Source organism: Thamnophis elegans, chromosome 5 (assembly GCF_009769535.1).
Source record: "Thamnophis elegans isolate rThaEle1 chromosome 5, rThaEle1.pri, whole genome shotgun sequence".
Taxonomy (NCBI): Eukaryota; Metazoa; Chordata; class Lepidosauria; order Squamata; family Colubridae; genus Thamnophis; species Thamnophis elegans.
The window spans coordinates 46916072-46930955 of NC_045545.1; the positions used below are offsets into that span (position 1 = coordinate 46916072).

Genomic DNA, 14884 nt, shown 5'->3' on the forward strand with positions numbered 1-14884 from the left:
ACAAAAATCATTGTAAAACAGCTTTATATATAGGTTGTACAATGAACTTCTCTTCCTTCACAGTTCTGTAATCATGCTGCTTGGCAGCTATGCAAAAAATTCCTCAGATGAGAGAGAATTGTAAGATCTGCCTTTTTAAAAAAGCCAAATCAAAAAGATATAGTATTGCCACTAGCTAAAATATTTCTCCACAGTCAAAATAAACAGTGACATGCAGTTTCATGTAATGTATGTTTGTTTATTAAACTATTTCAGATTGTAACTGATGGGAAAGGCAAAGACAAAACAGAAAAGCATATAGAAAACTAGCATGTCAGGAAGAAAGGTCAGGCATTTGATTCCTCACCCATAATCAGTAACAGATACATCACATGAGGCCACTAATCATGTAAATTTTATTCACATCTGAAAACTCCAGGATTGCTCTAAAAGTATTTATAAACCTACAAGAAGTTGGCCACTGCACAATGGGTGGATGAAGATTTCACCATCTGATAATCCTTAATGTTTACAAACAAAACAAGTGCTGTGTTAGCCTTGATGGTAAACTGGAAATTTAGTCCCTGCCTAGAAAAAGAAGGGAGTGAAGTGAACGTATGTATGTATGTATGTATGTATGTATGTATGTATGTATGTATGTATGTATATATATATGTTTTTCAAGAATGATACACAGCTAGTCATGCTTGCACAAAAACATTAGAAAACATCTTTTTCAATTAAATATGGCAACATACTTTCCGAACTCTAGCAGTGATGGTGCAGCAATATATCCCATTTTCAAAGTAACTACTAAGGGCAAATCTACTCTACAAATTTGAACTATTAGAGCAAGAACAAATTAGTATAGTAACTTCATTCAAGAAAATAAGAAGTTGAACATTATAAATGCACATACAAAAAAACTTCCTCTATAAAGCCCCTAATCTTATGACAGAAATATAATTTTCAAGTCTTTCAGATTGTGATGGAAAACTCTAAGAGTTAAACCATTTTGTAATGTTTGCATCTTCAATGCAGCCAAAAATACCATTGCAAGTTAAGATCAGCATTTCATAGCAATATTATGAAGAAAAAAAAAATACAGAGTGCCTGATTTGCCCGGTAGTGACAGATCCATATACTTGCTAATTCTTAAGCATTTTCTCTGTTTGCTCTTATAGTCTTTCTGAAAACAGGATTATATACAAATATATTGTAATTTTGTTGGGGGGAAAACCCATTCATATGCCTAAAGCTCTCTTTACCTTTCTCCACCTTTTCCACTCTTTACCTTTGCCCAGGCTGAAGATAAATGGCTCATTCCTGTCACGGCTGGAATCGAACTTTTTTCCATTGGCCAGCTTTCCTTTGTAATGGACATAAACTTTGTCTCCAATCATAGGAGATTCATCCTTATTTCCTGGTCTCTTCACAATCTAGAATTAAGATATGAAAACATGTAACTTAAGAGGTGTTTAGCAATTGATCAGTTCTAAACTTTCTTTCATATTATTCAAATGTTTATAATTTCATAATTTGCACTGATTCATCACAAAAAGATAAAAGCAATATATGAAAAACTATAATCAGAATATAAGTGCATATGGACCACATCCCAGAAAATCCTTTGACTTCCAATTTGTTCATTTATAATGACTCAATTGGTTCTTAATTGTGTAATTCTAAAGTTTAGGATTGATACACACAGCACAAAAATTAAGGAGTGTCCAATTCCTGGCTAATCATGATCCATAATAAGAACTTAATGATAAACAAAAACTTGGCGGACAATACATCAGCACACATTACAAGTAACTATAAAAATGTAAGGAATTTATAAACTTGAATCTCTTAAATATATTTGTTTCATTCATTGTAGAGAATGCTACAAAATGCTATTTATTAAGAAAGTGCAAATTTTGCTGAAGTATCCAAACTGGTTCTTTTATTTTACACTGTATTCAACTACAATATCAGTTAATGATCTAAAAAGCCCAGGTAGTTTGACCACAACTTACTGAAAAGTCAAATGCAGTTCTCTAGGTCATTATGGCTTCTATATCTAGCTAAATCCCCCTTTTCACATTTGTCACAATATTAAATTTGAACGGTAAAGTTACTACCGTGTTTCCCCGAAAATAAGACAGGATCTTATTTTCTTTTTACACACAAAATATGGCTTGGGACTTATTATGAGGGGTTTATTGTTTTGGGGTTGCCAGGCAGCTGCTCTCTTGCGAGCGGGCTCCCAAAGTACCAGGCACAGCCTCATGGGCGAATGGCTGTGTTGCGCTGTCGCAGCAGTAGCGCAACACAACAGCCATGAAGCGAACACACTCACGAGCAGCCGCCCGGCAAACCCCCTTTCCAGCCAGGCAGAGCACCATTCACTGACCTAGGGGTATTGCCAAGCCGCGTCAGTGCCTGTTCGCCACTGCCCGGCTCCCGCGGCTTGGCGCCTTCAAAATGCCAGTGAATGGCGCTTTTCACGGAGGGGGTTGCGCGAGCAGCTGTTCCAGGCGGCAGCGGAGGTGTCCTGGCTCTGCAGGGAGAGCTGAGCCAGGGCATCATGAGGCTGGGAGGCGCGCAAGCAAGAGCGGAACAGCTGCTCACGCAACCCCCTTCTCCAGCTGTGCAGAGCGTCATTCACTGGCATTTCGAAGGCGCCAAGCTGAGGGAGCCGGGCGGCAGCGAACAAGCGCTCACATGGCTTGGCAATACCCCTAGGTCAGTGAATAGAGCTCTGCGTGGCTGGAAAGGGGGTTTGCCGGGTGGCTGCTGTGCCCGACTCTTTGGGAGCCTGCTCGCAAGAGAGCAGCTGCACGGCAACCCCCCTCTTCAGCTGGGCACAACGCCGCTCACCAACCTAGCAGTAACTCAAAGGCACCAAGCAACATGATCATCTTTTCCCCCTGGTTCTCGTGGCTTGGTACTTTCAGGATACCGCTAGGTTGATGAGCGGTACTCTGCCTGGTCGGAGGTGGGTGGGGGGGTTGTCCAGGTGGCTTATTTGCAGGGGAGGGCTTATATTTTTGCCTACCAGAAAAATGTGGCATGGTCTTATTATCAGGATATGTCATATTTTCAGGGAAACATGATAAAATACATTATTATTCAGGAGCTAGTTTTTAATTCCCCTGGAAACACCCAAATTGTACAAATGTGTTATCGAATATCTTGTACTTATCCCACTTTTTTTGCTTCTGTTAAATTTACTACAGACAAGCACTGCATTATTATAATGGAGATGGGATAGGGAAAGTGTGCTGCCATTTGAACATTAATTTCTCCTACAATCTCACCTTCAGAACTCCTCGATCTTTATTTGGTGTTATATCTTCACCTTGTTCAGCAAGAGTTGCTGCTTGGACCTCGCCTTCCTTCTTTGTAGCTTCATCAGTTGTCATGGTCTCATTTCATAGGCAGAGCCTTTGCAAACAAATACAAACTTGAATGAATAAGGATAAACTGCCCTATTAAATGTTACTCCAAATGCTGCCATCTATTACATGACAATTTCTCCATATATTAATAATTAATGAATATAAATAGTAGAAATCATTAAAAAATTAATACATGGCTGGAGAGCCTTTTTCCCACAGAGATAATGCAAGCAGCTGCTATCTCTATTTCTTCCTCTAACCATCTTGGTTTTATTCCCATTCCAGTGAAGCCTGGGAGGCACATTAATTTTCTGTAGTATTTTTTACTGGTATACAAAGTAGTTTGAAATTCCACAGAACACATATGTATCACAGGTTACCAGTTGTAACCCCAAAAGGCTACTTGGTTCTTGACAGAAATGAATTAAAAGAAAGAAAGAAAGAAATAGATCACAGTTCAGGAAGAACTGTGGACATCTTAAAATGGGACACAAATATTTTAAATAAATTTATTAGCACCCGAGTCCTAGAAAATTATTGTGATATGTACATTTTATATACTAAATACAACTATTTTTTTATTACAGTATCAATATGAGCTTTTAAGAAGGTTAAGGAGACTTCTACAATATTATTTGAATTTGGACCTATTTTTGCTACTGTTGGATGTGAAAAAATCTTAGATATTTCATTATTTATCTAATAATGAATAAATAAATAAGAAGAAAATTTGTAAAACTTACAAAGTTACCCAGCTACCTCTAATTGTTATCCTTCAGAACAAATTTTATCTCTGTTTTTTCATTCCTGCCTCCCCAAAAAAAGAGAAGGAAAAATGGGAGAGAGAACAAGAAAAGGCGAAAAGTTTAATATGTCATAGTAGATCTTTCTTTAAAAAGGACACTTTGGAGAGATATTTGTTTTCCTTAATGGGACACAGAAAATGTATTTATTGATTTATGTATTTATATCCAAAATTTCTTCTGAGAGCTCAAGATGGTTACATGACAGCCATCTCTAAGGTTTATTCCCCCTCCCCCCCCAAAAAACCAACACTGCACAGGCTGGGCTGAGAAACAGTAACTGGCCCATCACCAGTGAACTCTGTGGTCAAATGAATCATGTTTACAGACAGTACACTATGCGACCTGAAGTGTATCTCTTTTCTACCCATGATTCTGAAGTGATGAAAACAACACGGGAACAAGTCCAACAAAAATAATCAATGAAGTACATCTGGAAGAATTGAGCTAGATCCTGGGTTGGACAAAGTAGTATTCTACATTGGGAAGACCAGCAGGAGAAAATCAGATTCTGGGATGGAAAAAAGAATGGATTTAAGGAGCAGGTAGAAGAAGGAGGGATATATTTTTACATCCTAGGATGTAAGACTGATCATAGAAAAAGCATCAACAACAGGCAGCAAAATGGGTAGAATGGGATGAGTGGGTAGAAAATAAGATGGGGCTGGATGGGTGGGATTTATGACAGGGAGAAAATGCAGCCAAACAAGATAGAAAGGCAGAGAGGGAAGCAGGAATACTTTGTGAGGTGATGGAGGAAGAGGAGAAAAAAACTTCTCAGGTAGATGTTGTTTGATGGCATTAGAGGTATCATTGCAGGATGTAAACTGTTCCAAGTACAGTAAAGCTGCCTTTTGCAATTGACTGATAGTGATTTTGTCAATGCCAGTTGTGTTCAAGTCCTGCCTCCAGCTAGTTTCGGGATGGCATCCAAGGCACATATTATTATTGGTAATTTTTTTGCTTCTTTTTACCATAGTCCTTCAATTTCTATTTGCAGATATTTGAATTTTATGGTTTTCTCCAATTCTCTACTATCTCCATTACTGCACATCCTCTATCCCGACTTTTTGTCTTTATACAATACTGTATTTATGAGTTTTATTTTCTCTGCCCAGGATCTCTAGAGCTAGACAATTCATAAATGTTAACCAATAAAGAAAAAAATAATAAAATAACTGAGCTGCATAAAAAGGGAGTTTGGAAAAATCAAATACAATTTTGTTATAGAAAACATTAGACAAGTGTTTAAGTGGAGAATCATGTCTGATCTTTAATCAAAAAGACAGATAATTGCTCAGGCACATATTATTGACCATCTGTAGTTATCATTTCAACAGCTAAAGAAAAATATGTTCAGAAAAGCTGAAGAACACAATTCTAGCATTTTAATTGTTCCAAATCTGTTATTTGAAAAACACAACCCAGCACATTAGTAGAAGATACTGAAAATATTGACAGTCATTTAATTTTTTTTTCCAGATTGAGATGGCTGGCAAACAACACGATAGCAAAATGAAGTATCCTTCTGTGCTACTATGATCATAATCCAGCATTTCAAATACTAAAACATTAGGCCACTTTTTTTCTGAACCTTATTCTATAATAGAAGTCACAGATGAAGAATCTTTTTTCTTATCTGTATAGCACTTGCCTATAAAGTCACCAAGAATCAGACAGGACTAAATGGTTAAAACAACAAACAACAACATGATAGGTTATATTTTAGTATTCAATCATGTGGTTTCTGATGCTCCCTGCCAGCTTCCTAGAGGTAAAGTAAATGGGGAAGCCTGCAGAAAGTCAAAAATTCCTTCCACTCGATTTTTTGCACACTCATAAACACTATGTTTATCTATTTAGAAAAGAAAATACTGATCTGGTGGATAATGTCTATCAAATCTGGTTTAAAAATAGAATTGACGCCTTTCTAACACTATCATATTTTTCACTGAATATGATATTTATATTGTTTCCACATTCAGTCCAATAAAAAAATTGCACATAAAAAGGACATGACTTACATTGAAGCTGAACATCACTGAACATGAATCTTGAACTATGAGAGAAAGAGATAGAGATAGAGGGAGGGGGAGGGGGAGAGAGAGAGAGAAAGCAAGAGTAAGAAATACAGAAAGAGAAAGAAGAGGGAAGAAGGGAAGGATTGCTTGATTTAATAAATGCAGAACAATGCTAGTAGGATCCATGAGAAGAAGAAGCTAAAGAGTAAAAGTGCTTAAGGATACTGATAATTACTAAAAGCAAGAGAAATTAAAAACCCAATTACAAATACTTCCAATGAAGAAACAATAAAGGACAGCTTTCTCAAAAAATCTCAGTGAAGTTCTGAAAGCAAGGACATCTTTTTTGTTTAAATGTTAAGTAGTACAAAAGAGGACAGATAATCAAAGAAGAAATACACTGAAAATGAACAGTAAAGACAATGTCATAAAAGTTCAAAATGAGCCAAGACTGGCCAACAATGTTAAAAATAAAGAAAGGATTCTTCAGGTATGTTTAAAATAAAGAGAAAATAAAGGAATAAAAGTACAGTACCAGCTGCTCATGAAGATGGCAACATGCTAACAAATAGAGAGAAAACAGAGCTGTTTGATGCTTACTTTGTCTCAATCTTCCACAATAACAGGAAGATATTTTACCACGGAACTTGAAAAGCAAGAAGGAACAGGACTGAAGTTCAAAATTGGCAGAAGCATAGTCAGAGGATATCTATTTATTTTAAATGAATTCAAATCTCCATTCAAGAGATTGCTGTTCTTTTTTCCATGCTTTTCATTTCCTTTAATCATTTTTTCATACATTAATAAAGAAATAAAAGAATGGATCAACATATAAGTACATACACTGAAGCTCTATAAATGCAATATACTATTATTATGCTGTAGTTGCTGTTGAGGGAAAAAACTGACTGTAAACTACGGTTTTCCATCGCAGCTTTCAATGAAAGCTGTATGCATTATGTGAGCTTAATGGCCAAGAAGCCTTCCCCTCATACAGAGGTCTTTTTTTTTTTTACAAATGACCAGCAAAACAATGTCAAACATAAGAGGTGTATCCAAAGATGCAATGATATCATAGGTGGAATTATTTATCTGGAAGAGAGAATTTAGGTTTATGGTAACAATGGGTCTTAATAATCTATGTCAATTTTATTTTTGCTAAAAAGGCAAAAGAAGTTGCTTATGCCTGGAATAAGGAAATATCAAAGCATTGTGATGACACACATAGGCTCAATTTAATAACTTTCCCTATTATAAACAATACATTCAGCATGTAGGAATTTTTATTTATAATAACACTTATATATATTAGTGGATATAATGGATTTGAAGAAAGAGAGGGCAAAAAGTAAAGAAATTAAAGCTGCAAGTACCGTATATACTTGAGTATAGGCCGAGTTTTTCAGCCCACTTTTTGGGCTGAAAAAAGCTGCCTCGGCTTATACTCGAGTCAGTGAAAAATTTGCCCAAATGGAGGAGAAAAAGGGGCGCCCCTTTTTCTCCTCCATTTCGGGACCCAGTGGAAGTTCTCTGCGCGAGGTGAAATGGCTGGCAGCAGCCTCACTCTCCTGCCGTGGCTTCCGTTTCAGTCGCGCAGAGAACTTCCACTCACTTCCCGGGCTTGTGTTCTGATGAGGGGGAAAGAGAGGACTTTCCTTACGCCCGCATGAGAGCTGGACGTAAGGACTTTACCCCATTGATGAGGCGGGCGGCGCGGATTGTAGCAAGGACGGCCGCCAATCGCAGCCCGATTGCGCCAGGGGGTTCCGCTGGTTGAAAGAAACTCCTTCTTTGCACCAAGCGCTTTTCCCTCCCAACTAATTATAACTAATTATATTAATTAGATAGATCAGTGTTTCTCCACCTTGAAGACTTGAAAATATGTGGACTTCAACTCCCAGAATTCTGGGAGTTGAAGTCCACACACTTTCAAGTCTCCAAGGTGGAGAAACACTGAGATAGATGATCCACTGTGTTTATTTTTGGAAAAAAGCGCCTCCTGCTCTGGACTGCCGGGAACGCGATCGCGTCTCTCTCTCTCTCTCTTCCCCCCACCCCCGGCTGTTCCCACCCGGGAATGTTCTGGCGGGCTAGGCGGAGGGTGCGTGTGCGTGCATGTGTGTCAAGGGTGGGGAGGCTAAGAGGGCGAGGTGAGATCCTGGCGGGGACCGCATTTCACCCGCCGAGCTTCCTTTTCCCCCGTCTTTTCCTCCGCTCGCCGACTTCCTTTCTCCCGTGGCTGACAGGTGGGTGGGTTTCCCTCCTCCTCCTCCCTGCTGGACGTGGATCTGCGGCGTGGGTGGCCGTCCTTGTTGCCCGCCGGCGGCAGGTCGCGGCAAAGAGAGGGAGAGGGAGAGAAATGCCGCCGCTCCCCGGCTCGCCTCTTTTTCCCGGGATCGCCGTGATGCTTTGAGTTTTCCTTCTGCGGAGGTGGGGTGGAAAGAAGAAGAAGTGGGGCCCTTCCCCGCTTCTTCTCGGACTACCTAAGCGTTGGGTGCGCTGTCCCCATCTGGGCAAGTAGTGCTGACTCATCAGGTGTCTGGGAACGGGTGGGGCTGAGGAGCGGCTGGGGGTGGGGGGTGTTTCACAGAGCGGCTGGGGGTGGGGGGTGTTTTACAAAGGGATGAGGTGGACTGAATTACCCCCTTGTATCTGCTGGCTGCAGCCTTCTGTGTGCAGAGTCCAGACACTGCTGACTCATCAACATGAGGTCACCCATAAGTATGCTCTGCACACACACAGACACACACACAAAAAAAGGAATGGGGGCTAACTAGGGTTAAGGGGAGGAAAGGAAAAAGGGGGACCCAAACAGATAATCTGCTGATTCATCATTTTGGGGGTAGTCAGACTTGACCTCGGATCCCCTTTCTTTCAGCTGTTTTGTCTATAAGCCCTTGTGACAGTTGCTGACCCTTAGCATTACTGTAGCACTGTGTGTATTTATAGATAGGGAAGAGTGTGAACATGGTAAAAATGGTTTATGGGGTCATTGGGAATCCTTTGGGGAATGAATGGGAGAGCTGCTGGGATGTCCTTATACTCTGTGCACACCGATGCTGACACTCTTGTTTTGGATGGTAAAATTGTAGGTCCTGAAAACCTTAGCTTTATGGGAACACTCCTTCTGTTGCAGTGCATGTTGTCTCTTAGACCAGTGTTTTTCAACCACTGTGCCGTGGCACACTAGTGTGCCGTGACATAGTGAATAGAGAGAGAGAGGATGTGTATAATTAAGGTGACCAGACGTCCCTAGCAAGGCCGTGGGCTGGCAGTAACCGCCGCGGCCAGCTCCCTCCCCCCCCCCCCGATCAAAGGTGTCCCTCTTTACCAATCTGAAAATCTGGTCACCTTAATCATGAGGTGAGTGAAGTATTTCATTGAATACACCGGTATTGTGTGATAATAATTTGTTATCCAGAGCAAATTTTTACAATGGCTACTGTATATTTAATGGGCACAGGCAGGCTGTATATGTTATTCAATGGGCAATGGCAGGCTGTAATTAATGGACACAGGGCAGGTTGTATATTCAATGGGCACAGGCAGGACACTGGTAGAATGTATATTATGAGCCTATGAGTTTTGAAGGATTTTAACTCTTGTGTTTTAGCTTGGTTGCTGAATGAGCTAAGGTTTTTGTACTTTTAAAGTTATTGTTGATACCATATTGTTTTTATTGACCCTCTTTTCCACTTACAGAGCTAGTTTACTGTTTTTCTTTGAAATAAATATTCAAAAACATTATTGGTATCTATTTTTATTTTTGAAATTTACCGGTAGCTGCTGCATTTCCCACCCTAGGCTTATACTCGAGTCAATAACTTTTCCAGTTTTTTTGTGGTAAAATTAGGTGCCTCGGCTTATATTCGGATCGACCTATACTCGAGTATATACGGTATGTCTTATCTATCTACTGTAGTTCTACTCTGCTCACATGATTTATGATGCTAATTATGTCAGAGTGGATCGAAGGCCTAGCAATATACGTGCTGTCCAAGAAATGTTTGGCAAAGCTTTATTTGTTTTGTATGTTGCAAACTCCTTACCTTCAGGCAAATACAGGAAGTCTTTGACTTACAACCACAATTGAGTTGAAATTTTTTGTTGTTAAGCAAGAAATTTGTTAAGTAGGTTTTGCCAAATTTTATGACCTTTATTGTCACAGTTCTTAGGTGAATTTGGCTTCCCCATTGACTCTGTTCATCAGAAAGTCACATGACTATGGAATATTTCAACCATCATAAATATGAGTCAGTTGCCAAGCATCCGAATTTTGGTCACATGTTCATGGGGATGCTGCAACTGTTATAAGTGTGAAAAACAGTCATAAGTCACTTTTTTCAATACCGTTATAACTTTTAACAGTTACTAAATGAATTGTTGTAAGTTGAGGACTGCCTGTATCAATTTTTTATCTTAAATACAAAAAGCCAAGACATAAACAAGTTAAGAAAGTACTGTCAGTCCCTCATATATGCATGCACATATGACTCAGCCTGAATGATGAATAAAGCAGAGAGACATGTTCCAGGAGAATTATGGGCATTATGGGAGCGGCAACTGGAATAACTAGCCCTGTCATTACTGGGTACAGTGTAAGAAAATCCAGCTATCCAGAAGCATGTATATATTGTTAATACATGTTTTAAATATGTTGTCTGGTACTTGAGTCAATTTTTTGTGCCAGAATTCAACTGGTCAAATTTATCTGTGTTGTACGTTACTTGGAAATCATAAATGATAAATCAATGTATTTTCAAACTGTCTGGAACACCAGCTAGATCTGCAATCGAATGGAGTCATTTTTTATTTAACTTCCATCTCAATGTCTTATGTCAGTTCTTAAATGAAACGGGGGAAAATGGAAAGGAATACTGCTGGATTGTGTATCAAGTATGAGGAATGAATCCAATGCAGTTTTAATTTTAATTGTAAGCAATTTTATTAAAGTACTATATGTAGAATGGGTTTATATACTATATGTATCTTCTAGCTGGTGGGTTAGTGGACTGGAGGCAGCTGAGGTTTATGAATATGATTTGTTTATCCAATGGTTGTTCAACTTGTCCTCAACTTACAATTGATTGTTACTACCATTCATACTCAGCAACTCCTGGGAATGAATACTTTATGGACGTAAATAACTTCTGGCTGCTGTAAAACAACTTGCTGGCTGCCTTTAGTCACATGACCACATTTTGAGTGCTTGGCATCCTATTTGCATTTATTACAGGTTGCCATGTGCCCTTTGATCATGTGATCACCTTTGCAGTTTTCTCTGCTGGCTTCCCCAGAAAGTCCACAGGAAAGCTGGCAGGAAAGGTTCCAAGTGGAAGGGACATTGGATTTGGGGTCCATTCCCCCAGTGCGCTGAGGGATTTTCTCTCCCCTTTGTGCAGGGAGGGAAATCCTGTCACATGATGGAGGAAGGGACCTCAAACCTGGTGAAAACACTAGCGAATGACAGCATTCTGAGCCTTTCAGAATGCTCAGATTCGCTATCGTTTTCCCTTTTGGAGAAAACCATTGATTTTGCATGTCTGAAAATCTGGACAAACAGACCTCAAATCTGGCAAAACCGCTAACAAACGCCAATATTTAAATAGTATGTAGTTCAATTTTGTTCAAAACTCAAAGCATTGTGTTTACTAGTGTTTTCCCCTCACAAATGGATTCTAAACCTTTCAGAAAGATGGCATTTATTAGTGTCCTGAGACTTCAAATTTGGTGAAAATACTAGCAAATACTATCGTGCTCATGACTATTCTTCCTGGTGGGCAGACAGAGGGTCCAGGCCTCCTAGGTTTGATGCCCCACCACCCGTAAGGCCCATGCCCTTTCCCAGCACTGCACTTAACAACTGTGATGAGAGAACTGGGATTGCAGTCTTTAAGAGAAGCAGTCACATAGCATATTTCTTAACTGCCACTTCGCTCAATGACTGATATTTTGGGCCAACTGATGGTCATAACTGGAGTTTGTGAGGACTCCATCTGTATCTGATCATTGGAAGAATGATATTTCTGTTCTCTTATACAAAGGGAAAGGTAACAACAATTTGCCTGACAAAGTGTTTGGAAGAATTCTTGTTGAGGGAGATTCTAGAAGACGGCAGTGAACAAAATTGTAGTAATAGAAACAATCTGTAGTAAAAGTACATGCAACCAGATTTTTATTCTTCAGCAAATAATTTTTTTAAAAGGAGGTTTCCTGAAAGTTTGGAAAAGAACATACTAATGAATGGGGTTGAACTAGGTAAAAATGAAGATGAAAGTTGATTATTTAATGTCATAACATCAGTATAAAATGAAAGCAAAGCATGAATAAAAATAACTATTCATTAATTACTGATTCACCATCAATCAGAGAGAAATATAAGGGATACATGATGCCCTCTCAACTGTTTAATATGTTTATGGATAAATGCATACAAATGTATTAAAATATATGTGAAAATAAGGTATGCTTATGGTTGGTAGGTGTTGATAGGGGAATGTCTATGAATTTTTATATGTAAACAATGCCATGTTGGTTGAAAATCCAAATGATTTGCAATGTATATTTAAATCAATAAAACAATGAGTATTGATTTGAAAATTAATGCATTAAAATCAATGTAATTCTGTTTACTATGGCAAGTGAAGTGAATAATTGAAAATCATACATGATATAAAATTAGACCAAGTAGAGAAGTTTGAATATTTTCATAGTATTCAAGAGAAAATTAATTAAGTAGATCAAATGCAAGTAGAATCATAGTATGTAATATATGATATGTTATGAGGAACAAATGTTTGATGAAAGAAGCAAAATTGCTATGTATAAACATGTTATTCTATGCACTCTCTTGTAAAAGTTGGGCATATTGGGAGAATATTGGGAATGGATTGATTTAAAAGTATATATTGTAATAGGAGAGGATTATAAAGGAATGTTGAAAAGGGAATGTCCAATATAAAAAAAAATAAGTACTGGTACTTTGGTCATACAAACAAATCATATGAGGAATACATGGATTGAACAAAGAGAAAGTTTTACTTGGTTAGAATTCATGTGTTATTTTTTAAAAGAGAGGTGAGAAGTTTGAAAAACAAGGACAGATATTTGCATATATATAAGCAAATATATAGTGAACTGGGTGAGTTTAAAATAATAGTTTTATTTCTCTCTTTTTTTCCTGCTTTTAATTATTTTACTTATTATTCTAATTCTTGTTGTGCTTTCTGTAGTACTGCTCACTCTGAAATGGAAGTGATACATATGTATATGTAGTATATATGTATTCCGTTACATATTCATTGTTTCCCACATGGGGAGGCAAAGGATGTTTAAATTACAAATTAATCATTCCATGTTCTATCAAGTTTTATCTGAAGTTTCAGGATATTCATAACTCCCAACTCTAATAATAAGAGCCGAGGTGGCGCAGTGGTTAGGGTGCAATACTGCAGGCCACTTCAGCTGACTGTTATCTGCAGTTCAGTGGTTCTAATCTCACCGGCTCAAGGTTGACTCAGCCTTCCATCCTTCCGAGGTGGGTGAAATGAGGACCCAGACTGTGGGGGCGATATGCTGACTCTGTAAACCGCTTAGAGAGGGCTGAAAGCCCTATGAAGCGGTATATAAGTCTAACTGCTATTGCTATTGCTAATAATAACTACAGATATTGTTCATTTAATTTAGTCTTATTTATTTCCCTGGCAATATTTTCTAAACACCAAAGCAAATTAACTTTTTTAAAAATATGTTTTGTAAATACCATTTTGAGTAATTGAAGGAATCTGGGTCAGCTCAAAAGGCTACGTCTAATAATACCATTTCCCTTTCTACCACTTCTTTTCCAGAACATATTAGCATCTCTTCAGAAGAGGAAAAAATGGCACCTTAACATCATGGAAACTGTACCCGCTAATTGTTTAGTCATTTGCAGATGTCTCCCTATCATATACATATTTTTTTTTCATTCCATTTAAAGCCAATTTTAGTTAATATTTAGATTTTCATCAATTCTCCAATTTTATTGATAATTCTTAAAATGGCTTATGATACTTTAAAATCCCTAATGCAGAATGCAATACATTCTAAAAAATGTAGAAAGTGAAACAGTAAAACTTCAGACCCCAGCTCATATTTTCACCATAAATATAATTATGGTCTTTAAAATAAAAGATAAAAATACCCTCAAGTTGATCTTCATTCCTGATGGACCCAACATGCAGTTTTCTTGGCAATAGCATGGAAATATATTTTCCAGAGATCGTTTCTGATTCTGATAAATTAACTTGCAGCCATCATATTCCTTGACAGTGTCCAATCCAATGTCTAACAAGGATGAGACCAGCAGACAAGTTTGGCCATATTTGCATTCCTGGCATTGCACTTAATCACCTTATGACAAACACTGCCACCATTGAAGTTCTTCACTATTTGTGTGACTGTCAGCTGCTGGCACACTGTCAAGGGAAGCAAGCAAATTGGGAAGATGATTTGAGTTTGTGAGCCATGATTTTAAATAATTGAAGTAACTGAAGTCTATGATGGTCTATAGTTTTAGTTATCGTTCATAAACAAACAATGATTTTTCCTTTTAAGAATTCCTAAGTGTCATTCTTCAGTAACCTCATAAGAATCAACAATGTACAGTATACACAGGGATACCTTTAAATATCAATTTTCTGAACAGGACAATTGT

At 38.2% G+C, this 14884-nt stretch overlaps 1 protein-coding gene across 3 annotated transcripts in view; it reads right to left on the reverse strand.

Annotated features, from left to right (window-relative positions):
* Nucleotides 1-14884, reverse strand: part of FKBP5 (FKBP prolyl isomerase 5) — a 48806-nt gene that overhangs the window by 24219 nt on the left and 9703 nt on the right. For 2 of the 3 annotated variants that reach the window (XM_032218363.1, XM_032218364.1), the window contains exons 2-3: nucleotides 3285-3411; nucleotides 1274-1418 (exon numbers count right to left, since the gene is read on the reverse strand). In XM_032218363.1, coding sequence (XP_032074254.1) covers nucleotides 1274-1418; nucleotides 3285-3389 — 250 coding nt within the window. In that variant the 5' untranslated portion in view covers nucleotides 3390-3411. Of the gene's footprint in view, nucleotides 1-1273; nucleotides 1419-3284; nucleotides 3412-14371; nucleotides 14641-14884 lie in introns of those variants that run through there. The other variant, XM_032218365.1, reaches the window with a different exon arrangement.